The following is a 27259-nucleotide window of genomic DNA, read 5'->3' on the forward strand; positions in this document are numbered from 1 at the left end:
ACAAAAAAAAACTGGGCCACTAAATAAAGCCTATCGAATTGGTTTGATACTAATGTGCTTAAAAATTACTCGTACCGATCACCTACGCGCCGTAGCACCTAGGATTTAAGTCGTAGCACACGTCGAATAAATTGTACCTATAGAAACTTCTACATATCAGTCTGCAGTGTAAAATTTATTCTAATTGTATTGACTTAGAGTTTAAATTACTATGTTGGTTCTTCGTTCGCATTACTGTGGTCGACACCATTCAGTTTCACCCTCAAAGTAGTGCTCGATGAAAAGCTGGCTGCCGTGAAATCCTCATCCATTGAGTTCAGTTGTGAGTAAACCGTTTTTGGAAAGGGCGTTGGGTGCTTGCGTCTTTTTGATCGGAACTGAAATAGAAGAATTATATTAACACTAGCTGTTGCCCGCGACTTTTTTTTTTATGTGGCATTCAATTTAGTTGTAGTTCTATAAAATTTATACAGTATTCAGTATCGCTAAGCCTTAAATGAGGGGTTTGCTGCTGTCCGCTGAGGAGTTCTATCCTCTATCTTCAACCACATTTATCAGATCTACACAAAGTTTGGGCAAATTTGAATACCTATTATAACCTCTATAGTAGAAAAATAATTATTTAAAACGGTTATAATTTGTCGGAGTTATGGTGTAAAATCGTCAAACACTTTCATCCCCTCTCCCAAAGCAGCCAAGCTTAATGTCGGGATAAAAAGTATCCTATATTACTTCTAACACTTCCAAGAAAATGTGAACAAAGTTTCAAGAGGATCGGTTAAGTAGTTTTTGCGTGAAAGCGTAACAAACAAACTTACATTCACATTTATAATATTAGTAGGGATAGGGATAGGGATGACATCATAAGCGGTCATAGCCTCGTGGTAGAAGCTCCTGCCTCCCTTCTACCTTAGTGATGAGTAAAACATCGTGAGGAAACCTGCACGCCTGAGAGTACTCCATAATGTTATCAAAGGCGTGTGAAGTCTACCAACTAGCACTCGGTCAGCGTGGTGGACTTCCGCCTTTATTAGAAATAAAAATAAACTTGTAGCGCAGTTTACTAGGCTGCAAAAAATTTGTAATTCATTTAAGGGTAATTGTATATCATTTTACAAAAAATTACCAGATTAAATCCTTAACATGTATCTCAATAAGTTCAAAGTTTATATAAAACGTAAGCTTATAGAGAAATCCTATTATAATATTAAGGATTACATGTATGATAAAAAAGCTTGGGTATAAATTTCTCTATCATCTTAGCTAAACATTAACTCGACTTCGAGATCGTGATAACAAAAAAAACTGGCTAAGTTTGTAGTGGGCTCTTCTTAACCAGGGCGCGTGTGGAACCCTCCTAGCTTTCGTTTTAAGTTAACCAATCCAGTTATCACCATTTAAAATTAGTGTTAACATGTTAAATTTATGAACGCTTCACAAGTGCCTGTGATAAGGTGTACATGAATAAAACATTTTTGAATTTGAACTTACTGGTCTTATCATATTTTGTACGACCTACCGCCTATCTGACGTTCTTTCCTTGGGAATGTTTTTGAATTGTGATTCTAACACTTATACCTATATAAATAGAAATATCGAAAAGTCCAAAAATATTATCGTGGTATGTACCCGTTGAACTATATTTAACAAATGTTGATTAACCACGAACATCAAAGTTTAAAATCTTTAAACATCCACACTTTCACATTCATAATATTATATATTAGTAGGATTAAATAAAAAATACCAGACAGCTCTCGGCCTGTAATTTTTTACAATAAAAGTAACATCTTTTGATCTACGACTTTTTTTTAACTCGATAGTTTGTGAAATATTAAATATTCCATATTTTACATAGCTGCTCTATTGCTTGTTACTCTGTAATGTACCATTGGCAACAACGAGCGAACCACGACTCTATCGTGCCTGCTCGCAGCGATTTGGCAGGGACAGTGGACTATGGTGACTGTTTCGCTGATCACATGTATTTGGTTTCACAGTGTAATGTTACTACAGAAATAGCATGATTTATTATTTTTTTAAATTATTACTGAATATTAGAAAATCCGAAGAACAAAAGTCTGTTTTAATTATAGGAACTACAAGGCCGAGAGCCTTTTGGTTGTGAATCTGCCTTCCGAACCGGTGGTAGAATCACTACAAACAGATAGACTTGACGTTTCAAAAGTGCTTATATTAGGCCTACTTGAAATAAATGAATTTTGAATTTTGAATTTTGATTATTTAACCCTGTATAGTATAGCACAAAATTTACTTCAGCGCAACTAAGATTATGAAAGTCTGATTTCTTCACATTAAAAGTTTTTTTGTCTTGGTTTGCGACATAATTTTTAGTAAAATAGAGAGTGGAAACGATAAGTAATTATTTCCTAAGTCTATGGGACATCTAAAAACATGGTAGGTACTGGTATTTAAAATACATCAACCAGAGAGAAAAAGACTACATACAGAGCGCACGGTTATAGACTTATCAATGACCTTTGCTTTCAACAGAATTTACTTCAATTTAGATCTGAGTGCGCCTTTATACCGTATTAAAGCTTGACGATTAGGTATAAAGTTTTTCAGACGACAAAAAGAAATATCGCAGAGGTTTTATGCTGAGCGTAAATAAAACTGAGGAATAATTTCGTTGAGTACCCGCCTCTGGCGCTTATAACCAAATGGTTTATTGCGAGCCAAAAAAATGGCATTTTACAAGAGAGGTCGTGTATTGAAAAAAATGTAATAAAACGTGCTAAAAGAAGTATTTTCATTGTAACGTTAGAAATACTTTTGTTTTGATATGTCAACTTGCGTTTTAAGTAGAAAGCTAGGCATTACATTATAATTAGATAAATAAATAATAAATAAATATACTACGACAATACACACATCGCCATCTAGCCCCAAAGTAAGCGTCGCTTGTGTTATGGGTACTAAGATGCCTGATGAATATTTTTATGAATTATATACATAAATACTTCGAAAATACACATAAACACCCAGCACTGAAAAACATTCATGCTCATCACACAAACATTTTCCGGTAGTGGGAATCGAACCCACGGCCTTGGGCTCAGAAAGTAGGGTCGCTGCAAACTGCGCCAATTGGCCGTCGGCCGAATTATATGTATGTCGGCGCGAAGGTGTTCTAAACCTCATGTAGCGGCGTCAAGATTTATCGAATTATCTTCTTTCAAACTGTTTGATTCACAATCATGTGTTAAAACTCACAACATAATTTTGTAAACGCAATTTAGCCGGTGTCAACAAGTTTTTAAAACAGATGATTGTACAAGCATGCTTTAGTATAAGTACCGGTGGCCGATATCTCGCAGCTCTTTATTACTCGAGAAGTAGGACCGTTCGGACGTCTGAAAGTGATCGGAAAAAAAGAGAAAACTGACAAGTTGTGGTTTTAATTGTGATGAACGGAAGTATTGAACATAGTGACGGCCGATTGGCGCAGCGGGCAGCGACCCTGCTTTCTGAGTCGAAGGCCGTGGGTTCGATTCCCACAACTGGACAATATTTGTGTGATGAAGATGAATGTTTTCAGTGTCTGGGTGTTTATCTATCTTAATATATATAAATCTCCTGTCACGAAGTTTGTCCGCGATGGACTCCTAAACAACTTAACCGATTTTAAATTAAATTGACACACCGTGAGCAGTCTGGTCCAATTTAAGAGATAGGATAGCTTAGATCTTTAATTATAGTCGCAATTTTATTTTATTGCAAATTATTTGTCTATAATTAATTGACAGTCATATGTTATATATATACTCATTTAAGGCTTGGCGATACTGAATACTTTAAAAACAATATCAAACGCAGACGAAGTCGCGGGCAACAGCTAGTATGTTATAAGTATTTATGTATATTATTCATCAGTTGTCTTAGTACCCATAACACAAGCTACGCTTACTTTGGGACTAGATGGCGATGTTTGTATTGTCGTAGTATATTTATTATTTATTTATTTAGTGACGTCAGTATCGCTGACGTCACCCTTTCTCATATACCATATATTTATCATACGAGGCGACTAAGGGAATATAACGGAGAACGGACGGTAGCGTCGTCTGTGCTTCTGCTACCATCTACTGCGACCAACTACCTGTCTGCCCAGCGTGGTGATTCCCCCGTAGTAAGAGGCTTTCAATCTAGCAGTGCACTGTTAGAGATTTTTTTTATTCCACTACAAGTTAACCCTTGTCTGCAATCTCACCAGGTAGTTAGTTATGATGCAGTCTAAGACCGGGCTAACCTGTTAGGAAGTATGATAGGCATACCCCTGATCGCGGCATCGGACCCGAACACTTAATATCTCAACGGCAAGTCTTTGTCGGTGGGGTGGTAACTAGCCACGGCCAAAGCACCCCACCAAAACAAACAAAAAAAAATTATAGATTCCCAAATTGCGCCTACAGGGAATCGAACCCGGGATCTAAAGGCTATCGACTCGACTCGACACCGACACGACATCAACTTAACGGAAGTGTAAATTATTACAATCGAAAGAACAAAGAAAATGATGAATTCAAGGATATCCCAAAAACCGTCCTTGAAAATAAGGAAAATCGTTTCGCCTTTTGAAACCATTATAAACGGATACAACTATTCTATGGCGTGTTATGATGATCACATTTCCGTAAAAGACGCGGTTAAGACATGCTATACGCGTTATATACGCGCACGCACGCACAACGGAGTCGAGAGCGCTAGGCTATTTTTCGTGACGGCATGTAGGTTAATTTTAAGGCGAGTCAATAGATATTTTACATAAAAAAAGCCTTATTAGTGTATTCATAGATAAAGATTATTAAATAAGTTTTTCTTTCTGACTTGTTCTATTCTATACAGGCGTATGTAAGTTTCACAGAAAAGTTACGCATCTACGGTGAATAGGCAGCCCTAAAAAGGCAACTTTCCTTATACATTAACTCGGCTATCTTTTCCACGTCCTTGCACAATAAAGACTCCCCTTAAGTACTATCATAGCGACGGGTATAACCACAACTGTCACCCGCTCTTAGTAGGTATCAATAAATCATTGTTTTCAGATTGTCTAGGGGTCCGTAAGTGCGATATCGACAAAACTTTACAGTCTATCCGTTGTTATTGTCAAGATATTTTACAAGTGTATTACTATGTGTGTATTTGCATAAAACTTTGATCGCAAAACACGACCTCTATTTGTCGTGCTTTATTTTCTCGTATTCGCAATTCATCTATAGGGCTAGTATGTGCACCACGAGAAAGTTATTTCTACACAATATCTGTATAGAAAAATATACGAGTAACGGTAGAGATAATTATCTCGCGGCGCGCATGCTAGACCTACTGGGCACTAAGTCTCTTATTCTAATAATGATGTCGCAGTGCTCGATGTGTCGAATGACAAAAAGTGTCATTCAAAGGAAAAAAATTATAAAAAACGATAATCATTGTTAAAATTTTCACGTTTGTTTGCAATCTGCAGTTGTTTAGTATATTTCCAAATTTACCTATTGCAAACGAAGCGGTGATAGGGCAGTCGGTAGGACATCGACTTCACTTTCGGGAGGCCAAGTTCGAATCCCAGCCACCCACCTGTAACTTTTCTAAGTAATGTGCTTTTTGAGCAACTAAAATATCACTTGCTTCAACGGTGAAAGAAAACATCTTGAGAAAACCTGCATGCCTGAGAGTTCTCCATATTGTTCTCAAATGAGGGTGGAGTCCACCAGACCGCACTGGGCCAGCGTGTTGGATTACGGCCTTAACCCCTCCTCATTGTGGAAAGAGATCCGTGCCCTCTAGTGGGCCGGTAATGGGTTGATATCATGATGATGATGGTCACGGTTTTTTATAAGGATGCTTCTAAAAATGGCAACCCGACCTGGGAAAAGAACCCAAGACCTCGTGATCCGTAGTTGAACATGCAAACCACTAGACCAACCAGGCAATTGTCGAAATAGTGTAATATACTAAATAAATAATTCCCGTTGGTTCATTAATCCTTTTTGTCATTGATCGACCATTGAGACACATTTGTAATAGCAGACTTGGAGCCATGAAGCCGTGATCGATTTTCTGACTGTTTATTTAAAACCAGGATCTCAAACTTGACCGCGACGCGGTGTTTGAGCTTGTAGCTTAGTGTTTGAGCTACGCACACAAGGTGTTTAATTCCTTGCACAGTAGTAGAACTTCGGGCGGTTCCGGAGATGCGGGAACGGATCTCCGGAATCGCCCAAAACGCCGCGCCGCGTTATTTCGGCCGGTTAATAAAGTAGGTACTAACTAATTAATTTATGTGAACATTTTTAAAGCAAAACTTCTTTAGCGACTAGGGAGTAACTCAGATTTTTCTGACGGAAGAAACGCTTACGTCAGACGTCTGTGTAGTTTTTACGCTATTTAAAAATAATAATTTGGATTGGTCGTAAGTATAAGTCACATACTCCACGCTTCTTGACTTATACGCCAGCTAGTGGCAAATATCATAATCAATTTGGACTATTTATTTCCACTATTTTCCAACGGATCAATTGTGAATAGAAAACTTTCTGACGATTGCGACATTTTATAATATTCAATGACAAGGTTATATTGCCATGTGCTGATCTAACCTTCAATTTTCTACTCTCAATTATTCCTTTTAACAAATGAAAATATTTATAAAATTTGAAAGTGATATTAATGAATTTTAAATAGAATATAAGATGAAATAGTGAATATAAAATGAAATGGCGGAGACACAGGAACTTTTTAATCTTTCATCAATAAATAATAATAAAAGTTTACTTCAATCACGCGTAAAGGTTACACGCCCACACTTTTTTTGTGCATTCGTATTAAAGCGATGTTTCAACTTATATAAAATTTAACTAATAATATGTGAATCCTCACTAATAATATAGATGCGAAATTGTATCAGTTTGTTTGTGTGTTTTTCCTTCCTTCACATTAACTAAGTTTCCAATTGAATACACGATAGTTAATACGCTTTATTCTTCTACACGTCAAAGTCAAAGTCTAATATTTCTTTATTCTAATAGGTACATAGATGGCACTTTGATGTAAAATATGACATAGAAGTGAATTGATGGCGATGACTAAATTCGTCAACTTAAAACTAAAACTACGAACTTAAAGCTAGAACCCTCGTAGTTTTAAGAAGAAGCCCACAACAAACTTACTTGGTTGTTTTTTTTATCACCATCTCACATTGTTATATAAAACTATTAAAAAACACCCAAGCATTTTTGTCGTTGACGTAGTGCTTAATACTATAATATGACTTTTCTATAAGCTTACGTTTAATACAAACTCGCGTTAGCCCTTAACTGCATCTCACCTGATGGATGATGCAAGATGCTAACGGGCTAACCTGTTAAACTTGCAGCAGTTACCCCTAATCGGTTTCTACGTGACATACTGGAATGCTAAATCGCTTAACAGCACAGCTTTGTCTTTAGGGTGGTAACTAGACACAGCCGAATCCACCCACCAGACCAGTCTAGAGAAAATTCAGAAATCATAAATTCCCAAATGCAACTGCCACTGGGAATTGAACTCGGGATCTACCACCTAAAACCTAACGCTAACCACTGCGCCAAAGAGGTCGCCTTAAAACTTACTTAAAATATGTTTAAAAGACTTACCATGAGTGTTATCATAGCTACAGATATGATCAGAACGGTCGCTCCAGCGCTTATCACTATCAATAAATCCCGGTCCCATATGTTCGTAGGGTCTGTTGCATTGTCGACGAAGAACGAAGCTGTCATACGCGTGCCAATGTTGTCTGCAATGCGTCGTTTGCCAGCTGACGAGCCGTTGAGACAACCACCTAAACCATACTAGTGTTTAAAACAACGAAACAAAATATTATGAAAATTAAGCTTAATTTGCTATACTCCGTGAACAGCAGGAGAATCTGTATGGTGTTATTTATAATTTCTTCATATGGAGGGTAGAGGTAAGGAGAGTCATCTTATATGGGAGGAAAGTTGAAAAAGTGTCCAGTTGTATGCGCTAAATAACAGTTCAAAAATCCTCCACAATGGCGCTGGTGGATGCACAGGGTATGGTATGAATGTAGCAATCGTAGATGAATTGAAGTATGCCGAGTTCGAAAAATTTAATGTCATTATCGACTAAAGTAGTTAATTATTGAGAATTTCAACAACTTACGTTGTACAAAATATTGTGGTAAATATAACCTTACTTCCTTGTTTATTTTTCAAGCCTACTCTAACAATATTTATATTTGGCGCTTCTTTTAAGAGTTACCTTGATGCAAATGTGGCGCCATCCTAATTTAATACATTTCGACGACACTTTTTCATATACACAGATGATCCTCCTTACCTCTACCCTCCATATTTCTTCAATCCTTATACTCCACAGCAACAAACAAAATTATAAAATTTAAGCGGGTAGGTGAATAATACAGTCCAACCGCCAGCTAACAGGCGGCGTATATACAGGTTGTTCCCAGAATAAGATATCAATATTCTTCTACTTTCTGAAAATACTTTTTGAAAACATTCTTTATATTTTTTTCGATGATGATCTACAATAACTCTCTAAACATTATTATTATTATTCCAGGAAAACCAATAGTCAGGAAATAGCTAGAATTCAAAATATTTAAAGTTTACTGCAGTTATAAAAAAATTAAATTTATTTTGTAATTTGAATGCAGCTGATCCAATTGCTACCACTGCTGCATCGTGCCCTAGATATTTAATATAGGATTATCCTTAAACACCAAACTATTAAAAAATGTTCCTAATTAACGGTACTCGTCATACATGCCTCCCTAGTACCAAAGACTCCTGTTATTCCTTTCATAACATAATTATAATGCAGTTTGTATATTTTAATATTAATAATGTTTAAAAATTTTGTTTTTAATGTAAATAGTCATTCGACAGATTAACTGGGCCACTGTTGTCAGATAAAAAAAAAACCCTTTAAATATACCCACTAAATGTATTCCCAAATTACCATAGTTGATAAGTCGGGAAGCATTTTAATTACAATGAGTCTGATGCCCGGAGGAATCTCTCCGAAAGGGTCCGGAATTATGTCATGCGGATGCTCAGGGGAACTGATTGACTTTGCGATTAAAGGGGATTAAAACCTTACCCCTTTAAACCGAAAGGTACAAGGTATTCAACCAACAAAAACATACCTAAAGAGGATTGAGGTCAGGTAGGCCGGACGTAAAACATATACGAAAACCAATACATCAATATCTTAAAATTTGAAAAAGACATAATTGCTGACCCAGCATAACATGGGATACCATGGAATACCTTTCGAACAAAATAAACATAATTTAAATCGACTCTGCCGGGAGCTACCACACAAATACACACACACACACAAACACATATACACACCTCCCTCTATTTAGTAAGAAGTGGCAGTTCGAAATGGGAACAGGAAGGTAAATAAATCAACAAAGGTATTTTAAGAAGTTAGACTGCAAAATAATTCGTGTGAACAACCCATTTTGCTACTCGAGACGTTCGCTTTTCCGCACTAGAAATTCATATGCGAAATATATGAGCCGATAACTCGGTAGAGGCCTCTGTAGTGAGCCATGCAATGTGATATGTTAATAATGGTCTACGGTTTGTAATACAATCTATACGTTAAATGTAAGGCTTCCCGGACTGTCTTATATATGGATATTGATAAGGGACCTATGTAATTGATAAATTAGGGATCTATCGACTTACTTCTAAAATAGCAAAATCGTTACAGTTGTATTTATGATCAGAGGTAACATAGATAATAACTTATTATTATTTTACAAGATTTTTGTGGCCTGGAACCTAGTCTTTGTTTTTTTCAGTTAATACCGGTTAAAACCAAACCAAAGCCAAGCCAACCAAGCCCAAGACAAAAGTATACTAAAGTCTAAACAGTACAAGCTGTATTTGTGTTAAATTTCGTCAAAATCCAGTGGTTGAGCCAAAAATAGATAACAAACAAACAAACAGACACACTTATGGATACAATCCACAATAATAATAAATATACAAATAAAAAATACTATAAATCCGAATTTTTGTTTGTTTCCTTTGTTCGGGTCAATCACTGCACTGATTTAGATGGCATTCACCTCAAATATCGCTTGTATTCTGAAGTCGAACATAGAGATTTTTTTATCTTGAAAACCACTTGGATTACACAACAGCGTTTATTAAAGCAATTATTAATTTTTTGTCCAGTAAAGTCAGTGCCCTTATAAAGTTTATTGTACACAACAAATAAAAAAAATGTAAATAAAAAATTAACGAAACAATATACTATTTGGCAACCTTAGCAATCTCTTCCAGGCAACCAACACAGGAAAACACAGCTCAAGAAGAGAGGTAGGTGGTGCATATAAATAAACATATATATTTGCATATATACATCTATATAAATACATACGAAATATAATAAAGTTACACTATTATAAATAGATACTGATAAGTATATATAAATTTTATTCACTCACCCACATCTCTATCACAGTGGCAACAGTCAGTCGACTGATTGGTACTTAAATATAATGAAACCATGCTTTCTGTACAACACGGCAAGCATTTGTGATTCACTCTGAAATAAATAAAGAATTTTAGTAAAAGACCGACACAGTAAAAGATTTCAGTAAAATCGCTAAAACCTCCTATTGAAGCAAACGCATCTCTATAGAAGCGAAAAAATATTTAATACCGTTTCAAAGAGAACAATGGTATCAGATATAACGAAAATATGTCAATGATTTAAAATGTTTATGAATGATGCATTTAAAATTTTAATGTCTCATTTCTGCTTACTTTAATAAATGCAACGGAATCGTTTTGTACATTATTCATTAATTGTATTAAAATTTTTGATGAGTCGTAATTTATTCTTATAAATTGTTAATTTATAAACTTACTAAAAACTATCTATATTCTTCTGATGAAATAATTTTTTTACCGCCAATAATCATAATTAAATAATGAAATAACGCATACAATTATTTAGAGTATTAAATTGTACGGTAATTTTTTATTTATGAAAACATATGAATGGTAGCTCAAATACTTTCAAATGTATTCTATTTCTTACAACAAAACATTTTATCATCCATATAGCTAAAGTTACAGAGCCATGAAAATCTCTGTTTTGAGTATGCTAGTCGTGAATGAGGATTCATTTAGGGTTACCAAAATTTTAAATCCCGGGTACCTACTTTATGTCTGTGCCTTAACAATAATGACTCACAAAGTAAGTTTTTTTTAGTTTTGAAGTAAACCTATCAATTTTGTATGGAAATGTTAAATCATAGAACAAATAATGGGATTCTCACCTGTCTAAACGTAGAGGATGTGCGCAAGTAACACAACTAGTAGGCCCAGATCCCGAGCAAGACCTACAAGAATCGTGACACGGACGGCATGTCCTTGTTCTAGGCTCATAATACTGCGAGCTAAGGCACTCCACACATAATCCACTCTCTAGAGAGAAATGCGGTGGACAGGACGTACAACGCTGAGGCCCGGCCCCATGACAGTCTTGACAATAGTGGTGACATCTTCGACAACTGTCACCCCACGTAAAAAAGTTTTGCGGGCATTCAGGCCTACATTCTCCTGCTGCCAGTCTCCAATCCGGAGGACAAGAAGCGCACTGGTCTCTCCGCGGACCGGTACAAGTCTCACAGGATAAATAGCATTTAGAGCAGATCCCTTCATCAGGATAATATCCAGACGCGCAGGTCGCCCGACACGTACCAGATTGTAACCTCAAAGAGCCAGCGCAAGACGTACAGTTCAGCCTCGACACACATTTTGTGCAAGTGTGTGGACATTTGGAACATCTACCCGCCGTCTGATAATACCCTTGTCCACATTCCGCAACGCACCTAAAACGAAACGTTTGTTAGTCGAATTCCCGACAAGGGTATAGAAGGGTCCGCCTTAATAAAGAACCCTCACCTCGATCCCTGCAATAACAACGGGCTTGAACAAGATAAACAGTCCCACTCATTTGATCCGCTACATTTCTCGCAAGTGGAATGACAGTTTTTGCAACGCCCTCCTTCGTAATATTCGCCTGTAAATAAAAAGTTTTCAAACAAAGGGCTGTGACGGTGTGGTGTAAAAGCCTCGGTATGTTAAATTGACATTTTTCAACCCGTTTGCGCTTGTATAGAAATGCTTTGTTCAGCTTTGTGTTGCATTTTATGCTATTTCTTGAAAATGTGAAAGAGATATAGTCAAAACGTAATTCCAGAGCGTTGATATTTTTACATGAATCTTAAATTAAATAGTAGTACAACTGTTGATGTAACGATAAGTTTTATTATTAAAGTTTTTGTAATTTTGATAAAATTTAATATGGTTGTTCGCTTTTACGTAAATTAAATAAATTAAGCATAGCACTAACAAATATTGCCGTGGCAAATCTTCAAAAAGTCTTAAAAAGTTACCCCTTATTTACTTTCATTTGAAATTATACCTTTAATATTTATTGTTTTTTTATGGATTTGAAGTCACTACGAGTTTACTCTTTATCGAGTGCTGTATGTTGAGCTGAATTTAAAGATCATTATTTACATGTGACAAATAAGTTTATTTAGCCACGTTAAGCTCAGTAAATGAAAAGGTTCATGGTTAGTTTAATGTTTTTACAGTGGGATGGACATATTAAATTTAATTAAAGTTTTGAGAAAATACTTACTAGTGTCACATTTTTCATTTCCGTTCGGCTGACAATTGCCCCTTTTATCCAAAATCCATTTCTCCTGGCAAACAGAACACAGTGTGTTTGTGCAAATTGAACATCCAATCGAGCACCTAAAACGACATATACATTTATCTCCCAATAGAATAACTGCTGGCATAAGGACAATATTAAATCGGGGTTACTACTTACGGTACACATTCTCTTTTTTGAACGTCCGCATAGCTTCCGGTAGGGCAATTGGATATACAGCGATCTTTAAATGCGTAATCACCAATACGACACGAAACACATCCTGTTTCACTTGGACCGCTACACGATTCGCAAGATTCATGGCATTGCAAACAACCTAAATCGTCTTTTTGAAACGTGCTAGATGGACAGGTTGCTAAGCACGATCCGTTGTATAGCACATAGCTGTGAGCACACGAGGAACACATATCAGCTTTTTCTGAACATGTGTCACAATGTTCTGCGCATGGAAAACAGGCATTTGCATCTTGGTCTTCATAGTAACCATCTGGGCATTGTTGTAAGCATACAGCTAAATCTACAACAAGGAGGTGAGCTGGAGCACATGTCAAACAAGAATCTTGTCCAGCCCCGGCACACGTTTCACAAGACTCGTGGCATGGCCAACAGACTCCACCCTGATTAACAAAACTCCTAGGGGGACATCTCGACACGCAAGAGTTATCCAAGCGATAGTGTTTGCAAGTTACGCATTGCGTTGGTCCTTTCCCATAACAACCCTGCGAGTCACATTCTGGGTCACATAACCTCTGCACTTGCTTATCATTTGCATCTGCTAAAACATTTTTTCTCTGAGCCGAAGGAATATTTTTCTGATAACTACGCCTATCTGAAATGCCGAGTTCAATTTCATTGAGAAAGTGGGAATATTCCGACGCGTCATATACATCGTTAATGTGATAAGGCTTCTCCTCTTGTTGAACGTTATTGGAATTGAAATAACTTTTATTTCGTAATCTTATTGGATCCGTGGCTGTACCGTAGAAAATAAGCTGCCATTTTTTCAATACCCCTGGCTGGGTAACGTGATTATTTCCTGCGTTTATTATTTGAAGTGTCCATCTTCCCTCCGCATTTTCACCCCAAAAGTGAACACTTAAGAACGGCCAATCGTCGAAGTTTGAACTAGTGGCATCGTGCGTCCTTTCCAACAAAAGGGTAGACGTAGTACCCATTGGTGACGTAAGCAGTATCCGTAAGTTTCCTCTAGGAAAAAAACTCAGTGAAATTTTACATTGAACATGTTCCAAAAATCTGACCTCGTTTATCGTACCACTACAGCCATTTACGTCCATGTGAACGGATATCGTATAGCCAAAGGAAATCTCGATCGACCTGTCCTCGTTTATTTCTTGAGACTTACATATGTGTTGCGGCGGTACATTTATCCATTGTTCGGCCAGCGAAACCATTTGACCAGCGTCCATAAGTCCGTAACCAAATTTATGACTTACTTTTCGCATCACACCATTAACGATCCACCCTTCCTCTTTATCTAATGGCTGTGACCTGGAAGTCATTACGATAAGATGTTGCATATCTCTCCAAGTTAGTAAGGAGTTAGCTTCTAGTGCCAAAGCGCAAATTCCCGCCGCTAACGGTGCCGACGCCGAGGTACCCGTATGATCCACGGTGCATATGTGATCAGGCCTTAATTGGACATCCATGTCAACAGTGGCTACACTTTTATCTCTACCAGGAGTACCAGAACTATACGTCGAAGCTAAAGTTGAGGAACATTCTTCTAAGTACCAAGGCTTATAACCCCCTTGAGTAGCACTAGAAATTGATATAGTAAATATGCTATTTGCATAGCCATCACAGTTACAGGAATCGGTGTGCCTCCCGCCGTTTCCCGATGCCCATATAAAAATAGACCCTTTTCCTCCTCTTCCATTTGTTACGCCATTTATAAAAGCCCTGAAACAAAAAAGCTGTTTTTAATGAGCTCGCCGGCAGCTATCTCTTTTAATAGTATTTAGACAATACCTTCTAGCTAAGGGGCCCGGTCCGTCTACAGTTTTCCCGTCGTCCTCGGGTCCCCAGGAAGCGCTATAGATGTCTATGTGGTGTGTATTGAAGCCTAGCGCTTTAGCTTCCACTGCGTCGTTAACTAGGCCATCAAGCATTCTTATGCCTCCTATGCTAGCATTGTACGCTATGCCTACACCGCAGTATTTGTTGTAGGCAACCGCAGCGACTTCTCCCGCACATCGGGTGCCATGTTTATTATCTCCATTGTCCTGGGGCGTCGGATCCGTATCGTTCCCATTTATGTCAGTTGATGCCGCTGGATCCTAGAAAATATTATCACATTAACTTAAAAAAAAACATGCGGGGCAGATTTTAGGGACTCCCGATACAAGGGAAAAGTAAATAACGTGTTAATTATTGTATTGTGATTATAATAATTTTTATTTTATTTTTTTTGTAAAGAAGAGACCAATTTAAACTATAATGTATTCTTATAACGCACAGAGGTATATCCATGTACAGTATACATAAAGCTCGTGGGAAGCGTGTGGTGACGATAAAGTTCTATGATTTTGTTCACAGAAAAAGTGCTTCACGTACCTAAAGAAAATTTCACTTCAAAATATTAATATTTTATAAAGTATAAAGTAAGTAATATGTTTTTTGTTGTGACAACAGTAGATTATTGTTATATTTCTCTTTCAGTACAAATTACACATGGTGAATTGCGACTACATCAATATTTATCAACAAATATAAATACATTTTTGTAATGAAACCATCAGTAAAGGTTTTTATTTATTTTGGAAAATAAAATAGTAAAGATCAAAATTCTTTTAAATTCTTACTTTACGGAATTTTAATAAATATTTGAAATGTTGCAAACTATGAATATTATTCTTAACTTTCATTCTGAGATAGGTATTTGATAAATTTTATCAACATAATTAATGAATTTTATCAAACTAAATATCTCTAAAAACTCTCAGTCAAAATTTTAAATATTATCACTGGCATTTATTTTAAAAAAAATCGCAGATTTATTTTTAGGGTTCCATGCCCGAAAGGTACCAACGGGACTATCGCTTTGCTTCTTCTGTCAATCTGTTCATCCGCCTGTCTGTCAGCGGGCTGTATCTCATAAACCGTAATAAGTAAAAAGTTGAAATTTTCACTGAACTTGTATTTCTATAGTTTCGCTTTAAAAGCGAATAATGAAAATAAAGTGATGTTGAATATAAAAGGGGGCTATATAATATACAAGAAACGGTTTAGTTATTTCATCCGCAGTACTGAACCATTCATGTGAAAGTCCAAGTCGTATTTGACCATTTTTTTTCAGCTTTATTGCCTGTACTTTGAACTCTGATAACTAATAGTTTTTTATACACATTACAAGATGTTTGCCCTTGACTGCGCTCTTTTACCTTTGATGTTCTAAACGCTTACCAAGAAATGGGGAAAATGAGAAAAGTTTGTGAGCTAGCAACATTCCGCGGGTGTGAAGTGAAGCGCGTTTTCACTGTTTTTGGACACAATACACTGCATATACAATAATGGCTGAATGGGGTATGTTCTTAATTCTGTGATTAAAGGTAGAAGAATTCTATGAAACCCATACTCTTATGGTGTATGGGCCTCGTACCGAAACGCTATATTGCTTGGCGGCACGTCCTTGTGGTAACTAGCCAAGGCCAAACAAGACAAACTAATAACCCAACCTCTGCATTAAATAATTCAACCACCATTGAATACAAACAACAAATAGACTCAATAATCTTAAGGTGTAATAGTTATTGATACCGCAAACGTACCTCGAAATCCCTTTAAGGCAATGAAACTTAAGTACGAATGGGGCGGGAGATGCAATAACCCAACCCAGACGTAGTCTTAAATACTATTACATCGGAGATGCTGTTGAGCGTGAAAACAAACTATTGTCACTCGAGAGAAAACATTTCAAATTTTTTTAAAACACATCTTAACCAAATAATCGTCATTACCGGCGACCCTGCTTTCTGAGTCCGAGGCCGTGGGTTCGATTCCCACAACTGGAAAATGTTTGTGTGATGAACATGAATGTTTTTCAGTGTCTGGGTGTTTATATGTATATTAGAAGTATTTATGTATATTATTCATAAAAATATTTATCAGTTATCTTAGGACCCATAACACAAGCTACGCTTACTTTGGGACTTGATGGCGGTGTGTGTATTGTCGTAGTGTATTTATTTATTTTTTATTTATTTATTAGTTAAATTCCATTCATGGTTTAAATCCTCATTAAAAAACCGTATTTTAGAGAGAGTAACATACGGAAACGAATAACATCCTTGATGAAAAGAAAGTTAAATATTGAATAGAAGCAGGCGTTAGGCGGAATTCCATGCTATATTTTGAAAATTAAGGTTAGCTTGCCATACTCCCCGAAAAGCAGGAGAATCTGTATAGTGTTATAGTTATAATTTCCTCGATCTTTATACTCCACACCAAACAGATCTTCGGTAGTGTACCCTCATGGGATGGTGTAATGAAGGGAATGGAGGGTACATTGCCAAAGATCTGATTGGTTAGTAAATGTAGTGCTGAGTATAGCAAATAAGCATAATTTTCATAATACAAAAAAAAAACGCTGGTATGCACTAATGGCTTTCTGAAGGCATTAATAGATAGCTACGTCTGTGTAATTTACAAGATCTTTATCAAACTATATGTATTGTTTTTTTTAGCCAGAAATTATAATTTGTAATTATTTTGTATATTTAATATCTAATGTAATATTTTGATTCAGTTTTTAATTATTACCGTATTTTATTTATTCTGTTCTATAATAGCGTAGAAATCTTAATTAATCATTGTTACCAAATAATTCTAATAAAAAAATATTAAGCATTTATTTATAATATAATAAGCCAAATAATGTAATAATAATTCTTATTTCAATAAAGCGAATAAAATTATTAGGGCCAAATCATTATTTCTAAGCTGATTGAATAATGGACAAAATAATATTGAAAAACTATTTAAATGCTAAAATACCTATTATCGCATTTATAAAATTTAAGTTTAACTATAATTCTATCATTTATTTATATACTTTTTTTTTAAATTTTCAACTATGAAATTATAAAAGAAACATAAAAAACACTATTAAAAATTGATAAAAAAAGTATTACTTATTATGAGTAGCTGTCAATTAGCTAGTTGATATAGCGGTTAGTCAAAATATTGTCTCCTTTTTTAAGAAAAAAATAACTGTCATACCAAATTTTATTAGAATTTAGCTTGTTGAGTTTGATTGAAGGGTCCACATCCAAAAAACAACGTACAGGGTTAGTAAGTTTAATAATTTGCCTTTGGCGTGTCTTCTATGCGACAAAAAGTTTCGTAGCAAAAAGTCCCTAGTCTGATTAACTATCCCGTATAAAACTGGCTTCCTATTTCAGAAGCGGTGGAAATTCGTGACAAAAATTACTCTATTAAACTTTTCGAGCTGTGGCAGCTTTTTTCTAACTTTTGATAGCGTAAATTTTAAGCCACAACACTGTCAGACTCTCGCAAAGGCATGTTATGTAATATATGAAAATAACTTGGACAGAAAGTTCTAAATATATTTCAAGTTTTTTTTTTAATTTTATCCAGCTACAAATTAGGTAAGTGATGATGCAGTATGAGATGGTAGCGGGCTAACCTGTTAAGGGTTTAGACCACCAGACCAGACCAGACCAGACCAGACCAAAATTATAAATTCACAAACTGCCTCTACTGGGGATCGCATCCGGGACCTCTCAGTTATGGGACCACAGCGCTCACCACCAGGGATGTCGACAAACAAACAGACAATATGCTTCTACTATATTTTTATCAAATTAAGTTTACATGACGCTTTGTCAATGCTATGTGCACTTGCAATTGACGTGCATATCAGTCCATGTTTTTGTGTGTAAAAACGTGTAATATGCATTTTTTAGTGCTCTTAATCCCTACTAATATTATAAATGTAAATGTAAGTTTGTTTGTTACGCTTTCACCCAAAAACTACTTAACCGATCGACATGAAACTTTGTAAACATATTTTTGGAAGTGTTAGGAGTAATATAGGATACTTTTTATCCCGACATTAAGGTGTTTTACTCCGACAAATTATAACCGATTTAAATAATTATTTATGTACTATAGAGGTTATTAACTAATAAATAAATTAACTAATTTGTGTAAATCTGATGAATGTGGTTGGAGATAGAGGACAGAACTCCTCAGCAGACAGCAGCAAACCCCTCATTTAAGGCTTATACTGTACTGTAAGTATACGATACTGAATACTTTTAATTTTTTTAGAACTACAACTAAATAGAATGCCACATCAAAAAACAAAATCAAAGGCAGACCGCGAGTAGCGGGCAATAGCTAGTAAATAAATAAACGAAATAGTAATATACCGTGTTTACATACAAATATTATTACGAAGTGGCAATTAACAATTATGATTACCGATGGTGGGTTTTTAAATTTTCTACTATTTCTGTTGGTTATCCTAATTTTTTTTTCTCCTTAACCTCCCTGATAAAAGCAAACAAAACATAATAAATACTAATTTTTGCGAGACATTGCAAGAAAATCCTAACTAATTATTATAAATGCAAAAGTGTGTTCATTTGTTTGTACTACCTTTACGCCGCAACTAAGCTAGCAATCAACAAGATATTTTGCATTGATTTAGTTAAAAAAACGGAGAGCTACTTTTTATTCTTGAAAAAAAAATAAAAAACAATAATAAAAATAATAATAATTCTTTATTTGTTAACTATGACCCATCTACACTATTATATATAATAACACAATAATTAAAAACAGTAATAATCAAAAACGAAATTTAAAAAAAAATGTTCAAATGGTTCTACGGAATTAAATAAAACCGTAATAAACGCGAATGATGAACGCCGGTAACAGTTAGGTAAGTAATTTAGCTCGCTAGCTATAAATATAATTAATTACCCGCCTCGATATCGCACGGGTGCAATGTCTCATCTTTTACTTTTTTTTTTTTCATCATCATCATCATCAACCCATTATCGAGGGGTAAACCCGTAAGGCCGTAGTCTACCACGCTGGCCAAGTGCGGATTGGTGGACTTCACACGCCCTTTGAGAACATTATTGACGTTATTCTCAAGCATGTTTCCTCACGACGTTTTCCCTCAACGTGATATTTAAATTGCTTAAAAATTGGATTTGGGAGGGGCTTAGATAGATAAGGGGGGGGGCGGAATCAGAAAGGTATAAAAGGCGACACATTAAGTGAATTTTTCACTTAACAATTATTTATTGTAAAGTCAACATCGCCTGAATATGCTCCGGTTTCGGAGCGAAACGTGCGTAGAGGTTACATTGCCGAAAATCTGTTTTGTATGGAGTATAAGGATTGAAGAAATTATAAATTACTCCATACAGATTCTCCTGCTTTTCGCAGAGTATAGCATTTTAAAATTAAAATTGAAAAAAATAAAAAATAAATTACACACAAATACACACGCGCACACACGCACACACACATACAAAAACACGCGCACACCCAAAAAACAAATCAAATGAACCTTAGCACCCGCTTCAAAAATTTATATAATTATCTTATTTTTATTTTTTTTCCCTTTATATAATTTTCCCTGTAAAATTGTCAAACGTTTGTTAATAAGACCATAGATAAAGAGAAGACACTGTCTCCTGTAACACAGTTTAAACTACCGCAGGAGATAGGGCTTCACACTCATGAAATGTATACGTTTATTTTGATAAAATAAAGATTTTATTATTATCATTATTATTATAAATTGCTTTAATTGAAGACGCACGTAACTCCGTAAAGTTAGTGTGGCGTGCCTGGGCTCGAACTCGGTCTCCATGAAAAAAAAAAAGGCGAAGCCTTACTCAGTAGGCTATATTATCTATTATCTTTAGATACTAATGCTTTATCTTCATCAATCTATTTAAACGATCTTATAATGTAAGCGCACAAAAATATGATTGGTACACATGACCCTTAAGTATGTGAAGAAAAGAAATTCATAGATTTTTAATCTATGAATTTCTTTACTTCTCTCTACTATATTATTTATTTTATAAATTTTCAAACGCAGCTACAGTGGCTATAAAACGTATATAAAAGCATATAAGGACTTCGGAATCGGCAATATTAAGATAGACGTAGCGTATGATATGTATTATAAAAATAAAATGAACTGATATTTCATTCCATTATAGGTAAAAATTATATATTTTCACTTTATCCATTACTGATGGCTTCATTGAAATCCGTTGCGTATTCTACAAAATCTAAGCATACAAATGGCGCGAGCGACTTTATGAAAATTAAGCTTAATTTGCTACACTGCAGTAGAAGCCTCTCATTAGACCAGACCAGCGATATTATGAAGTAAAAAGTCAAAGTAAAAGTAAAATATTTATTTATTCAAATAGGCTCATAGATGGCACTTTTGATACTTTCATTACATAAAATATGTTTAAATAGTAGTGAGCGACTTCGCTTTCCTACTGTGTAAAGAAGATTAGAAAAAATCTTGAACTTACGTAATTCTGCAGAAGATCCGGATGATTAGGCTGTATCCCGTCGTCCAGTATTGTTATAACTACACCTTTCCCCGTATAGCCTTTTGTCCAAGCGTATCCCACGTTCATGTCTAGGCCATCCGCTGCTCCACCGTTCTACAAAACCAACACAGTTAATAACTCCTGCTACTTGGCAATGCAAAACATTGGATATGGGGCAACATCAATCTTATTTTGTGTAACTGACTAAATATAATAAGGATTTATTGTATTTCTTAATCTAAAAAATGCAGAATTCCAAGAAAAAAAATACAGCCTAAACTACTCAAAGCGTAGAGTACATCCTTATACACGGCGAACCTGTGGTCCCGGTTCACGTGAAAGGATTACAGCGCTTTGTGGGTACAATAAAATAACGCGTTGCGGCTGCCTCGGTTTGAAAGTGTATTAACGATATTCTCGAGGCAAGACAGACTGCGACTGACTTACGCTTATGGCTTTGACGCCATCTGGCGTAAGAAGACCGCCTCGCTTCTGAGCAGTGTCCGAGGGAGCATCAACGGCATCCTGCGCATGATTGTCGGCAAAATGCTGTTTCAAAAGTGCTTATATTAGGCCTACTTGAAATAAATGAATTTTGTTTTTTTTTTTTTTTTGGAATAGATAGTCCTCTGATTAATTTACTTAATTAGAGGACTCAATCCATGTTAGCTATAAGGTACTTACATAGTGATGAGTTTTATTGTTACTAACCTTATCTAGGTTACTAATATATAAGCTTCCATTGTTACTAATCCAAATGGACTTTTTGCTATCTATATATATATAATGAAAATGGTCTTCGTTTGAGGCTCAATCACGCCTAAACCACTGATCGTATCGACATGAAACTACCACCATTCGATGCGAAATTTTTCCTAGATGGTTTATGGCTATCTATTTTTTTGAATTCCAACATTCCTTCATTTTTTTATTGCTGTTTTACTTTTATGAACATTTATCCCGCTAATAAAAACAAAAGATAAGCATTTTTTCTTGATTCTTTTGTTTTCATGGATTTCAACAGATTGTATTAAACGGATTATGGTTTTTTACATTCAGCTAAGAATATACTCACGGTAGTGGAGAACGGCTGGACCAATTGGGCTTTTTTTTATCTTAAGAATTGTCAGGAGAAAGTTTTGTATGTAAGAAAATTTTAAAAAAGCCCGATAAAAAGTTAAAAATTTCGATGATAATCGAAGAATTCCCATCTATATAGTCACTCACCACGAAATCTCGGGAACCATAAGACTTAGAAACGTGAAACTTGGTAGGAATATTACTTTTGCTATGTAGAGGTCAGCTATGAATAGATTTTAAGAAATTCATTCCCCAAAGGGGATTGCGGGGGCGTTAACAATGAACAATTCCCGTTTTTAAACTATAGCTCCTATAGACTTCAAATTTGGTAGGAATCTTCTGTAAGAGGTGTAGAAATAGGCTATGTACGAATTTTACGATAGCTCACCCCACAGGGGGTTGCGGGGGTGGGTATTAACAATTAATATTTTTAATTTTCCAGCTAAAGCTCCTACAAGCTCCAAATTTTGTAGGAATTTTCTATAAGTGATGTAAAAATGATTTATGAACAAATTTTACGATATCCCACCCCAAATAAGATTGCGGGGGCGTTAACAATGAAAATTTTCAATTTCCGAGCGATAGCTCCTATAGACTCCAAATTTAGTGAGAGTGTTCTATATGTAATATAAAAATGATCTTCGAGCGGATTTTACAATGAATCACCTCCAATAAGGTTCGCGGGGGTGGGTGTTAACAATAAAAAAATTTAATTTCGAAATATAGCTTCTAAAAATTCTAAATATGGTAGGAATCTTTTATTATTCACATAAAGAACATCTCAAAATGGATTTCAATAAAGTCTACTTCCGACAGGAATTGCGGGGGTGGGTGTTAAAATCTAAAAATTTTATTTCTAACCTGTAACTTCTACAGACTCCAAATTTGGTGGGGATATTCGTGTATGTAGGGATATTCGTATATTTCCTTACAACAATCGTCTTTTTGGCAGCGGAGAAAAAGTCATTGAGAGGTTTCAAAAACTTAACTTTACATGTAGCTATCCAATCAACGGACTAAGAATTTTACATTCATTTTACTTTTGCAGACGACATAACCGACGAATTCTTTTATTGCGGGATCGCGGCAATGTAACAGATTAAAATGAATGCATTTTCCAAGCACATGAGATGTGGAAAAGAAATTTAGTTACTTATTCCAATAGAATTCATAAAAAACATGCACAATTAATTTTCTATAAGAGTTAACAGAAAATTCGTCGCACTTGAACCTAGACAGATTTCAACTTCACATATGAGACTTGCAATGACTTTAACTTAAACATTCAATGCTCATTTCAAATTTTTTTCTTCATGTCAATTATTATTAATTTTTGGAAGAAAGGCACGGAAATGTTATAATGATTGCACATTGAAAGTTACAATGAATATTAGTGAGAAAAATCACCTGGATGAAAGATACAGGCTAAATCGATGGAATTTGGAATTTGAGTAAGCCTAAAAAATATCGATGCTGTAAATACAGTTCTATCCGCGGGGCCTATTTATGTTCATACAAAAATAAAAAAAAGGAGAATAATAAAAATATGAAAAAAAAAATAAAAATGAAACATAAAATGTAATTTATTTCCTTTTTCAATTCGCCCAGCGAAGCGGGCGGGAAACGGCTAGTCTATAATAAATAAATTTGAATCACACTATGTATTTTCTTAGTTCAACTACAGTTAGCTTTGTAACTAGCTCTAGCTACAGTAAAAGCCTCTCACCAGACCAGACCAGAGACCGAATTATTAAGTCAAAGTCAAAGTAAAAGTCAAATATTTCTTCATTGAAATAGGCTCATAGATGGCACTTTTGATGCGGTCATTACATACAAAATGTGTGCATGAGTAGTGAGTAATGATGGCGATTACTACATTCGTAAACTTTAAACTACAGCTACGAGGTTTCCAAAAGCCCTGGTCTAAAAAGAAGCCCACAACAAACTAAGCTGGGTGTTTTTTTGTTATCACCATCTCACAATTTCATTTGAAAATATTTAAGAAGCAACCAATTTAGAGCCAACCAACCAACTCACACCCAAGCTTTTTTATCGTTTACGTAATCCTGTATACTATAATAGGACTTTTCTATAAGCTTTCACTTGACACAAACTTGTACTTTTTAAGAGACATCTTCAAGATATCAACCGGTAATTTAGTGTAAAATTTTATACAATTTTCAAATTTTCCTCAGAGGGAGATCGAACCCAATAATTATAACACCACAGGGCTCACCACTGTGCCATTATTGCCGTCAAAATTTATTTCAAAAAGCTTTTATTGCAATTTATATACGTTAAATCCCTCGGTTAAAATGAGAAGAAATACTTCTGCTACCCTGGCATTAAAAAGTCGTTATATAATAATGAAGAAGTCGCGAAATAATGAAGAACCTAAATGTGAATTTTTCAATAAATAAATGCTATTAAAGTGATAAAAATAATATTTATAATGTGTGAAACCGGTGAAAATACCTGAAAAAATATTCATACATATATACAGGTTTTATCAAGATGAACCGAATTGGGTCAATGTCACCATGACCTAATTTGATTATATCCAATATAATATTTAAAGTAGGGAATATTTAAATATTTTAAGTACTTTAAAAGCACTTTTGAAATGTGCTTGTATAACCTGGTTTTATGTTTTTAACACTTATCATTCTGCCTACCTTGGCAGAATGATAAGTTAAACGCATTGTACCTAACATAATTTTAATGATATAATTAGTAATAAATAATATCCAGTAATTTTAATAAATATTATAAATAAATAAAGTATTTTTAATCATTTGTGTGCGTGTGTATGTCACTGAACTCCTCCTAAACGGCTGGACCGATTTGAATGCATTTTTTTGGCACCCTGGATGGTTTAGATTCACAAATCAGCCCGACAGATGGCGCTGGGCTCCGCTAGTATTATTATAAATTATTTGTACGCCATATCACTATGGCGAAATGTGAGCATTTTAAAACGAACGAATACCAAAACTTTACTACATTTAGAAAATAAAGATGATTTGATTTGATTACAACGGTAGTTTCATATATAAAAAATATATGAAAGCCAAACACGTTAGGTATCATTTTGGAAACAGATATCTACAACAAACGCAGAGAAAATCTTCCATTATATATCCACAAATTGGTTGAAATAATTTAAAAGGGTTCGATAAACGCAAACTATAATAAATCATTCCAGTTACACATAGAGCAGTTCTACAATTCGTTCAACAATAAATTAATAGTTTTAAAAATCTAAAAAAAACACGCTTGTTATAAATAAACAAACTAATTTGTAAAGTGATTTTTAGTTTTTCTTAAACTACTTTTTTTATTATAGCTAAATTAATCGGTTAACTATTCACGATCAAATTTGTTAATATTAGAGAAATCGGCTAGAGATAATGCTTGGAAATTAAAATTAACATCATTCCTGCCCTATCCACTATAGATGAAAATTATATAAATTAACAGAAATCTTCAAAAATTGAAAAATTTAATAATCTTACCAAATACGTGAATTGTCATAGATTCTCGATACATCTACAAAGTTTGAACGAGATCAGACCGTTTGAAGAGGGTCAAAATCAAGTTCAAAGGAGTCGGTTACAAACATACATACAGGTGAAGCTAATATAAAGCGTGTAAAAAAGACCAATCAGCACCAACCTCAAAATAGGCTTATAGCTCGAACATTACTGTCGTTTTGACTCATTTTCACTGTTCTTAATAAAGCATTTAAAGATAAAGACTTTTTACTATATTTAAATTTATAAATATGAAACATTTCAATAACCCAAAAATAATCTGTCTCGAAAAAATACTTACTGGCCGGTATAGAATTACTATTGCCGATTACTAAAGAGTATTACTAAAGCCGATAATAACCTTAATTTTATTATGTATTAAGTACCTCCACTAAATAATTAATAAATTATCAATCAGCATGATAAATATATAATTCGACAAAATATCCACTGCACTGGCTGATGGTCAGCGATCATTTTCATGTCAGCTAAAGTATATAAAAAACCGGTTCAACTTATAAGGAATGCTAATATTTAATAAATCGACAAATTGAACTATCGTGTAGTTGGTAATTTTTTGACGAAAAGGCTGCTTGGAAGAAATGCTCCGTTCTCATCTCTCACAAGATAGAAAAAAAGTGTGTGTACTCATGTACACGCGTAAGAAGTTGTAATTCTTTGGCGTAACAAGATCTTATCTATATCTCTAGAGTAGAAGAGATTATCTTTCACCTTATTCTACGTTTGTATAAAAAATTACAATAGAAAAAGGGATTGTATGAATTATTGCAAGTCAATTATCAAACCTTTCTTAGAAAAACTAAAATGTTGATTACAATTCTAACTTCGTGATGTCGGTTTTTTGTGACAGTGTCGCATCATAAAAAATTACTCTCACCATTTTTCCCTAACGCGCCATAAGAAGTTAACTTCAAAAATTTTAAGATTTTTAAACTGTAAAAAGATGTTGAGAACAAGTCATCTGCTAAGTTTCTTGCCAGCTCTCTCTCTCTTAGGAATCTGCCATCCGAACCAGTGGTAGAGTCACAACAAAGACTGACTTGACGATTCGATAGAGCTTATAAACTAGGACTCATCATCATATTAACCCGCTACCGGTCCACTACAGGGCACGGGTCTCCTCCCACAATGAGAAGGGGCTAAGGCCGTAGTCCACCACGCTGGCCCAGTGCGGATTGGTGGACTTACGTTAGGTAATCAAGTTAACTTACCAAATACCACTGTTCTTTGAAAAGTGGATCAGGAAACGATGGCGTGCTGGATTGACGCATGACATGTCGAGGG

General features: G+C 35.1%; 1 protein-coding gene across 1 annotated transcript; it reads right to left on the reverse strand.

The window, feature by feature from the left end:
* On the reverse strand, positions 1-27259 carry LOC120632816 (furin-like protease 2). The gene is made up of 10 exons (XM_039902837.1): positions 27187-27259; positions 21321-21455; positions 14752-15059; positions 12922-14682; positions 12727-12842; positions 11982-12099; positions 11354-11908; positions 10514-10614; positions 7656-7843; positions 1-377 (listed from the first exon to the last, which is right to left on the reverse strand). The coding sequence occupies exons 1-10, from the start codon at positions 27244-27246 to the stop codon at positions 210-212; spliced, it is 3510 nt and encodes a 1169-aa protein (XP_039758771.1). The 5' UTR covers positions 27247-27259; the 3' UTR covers positions 1-209.

Source organism: Pararge aegeria, chromosome 20 (genome assembly GCF_905163445.1).
Source record: "Pararge aegeria chromosome 20, ilParAegt1.1, whole genome shotgun sequence".
In the NCBI taxonomy this organism is placed as follows: domain Eukaryota; kingdom Metazoa; phylum Arthropoda; class Insecta; order Lepidoptera; family Nymphalidae; genus Pararge; species Pararge aegeria.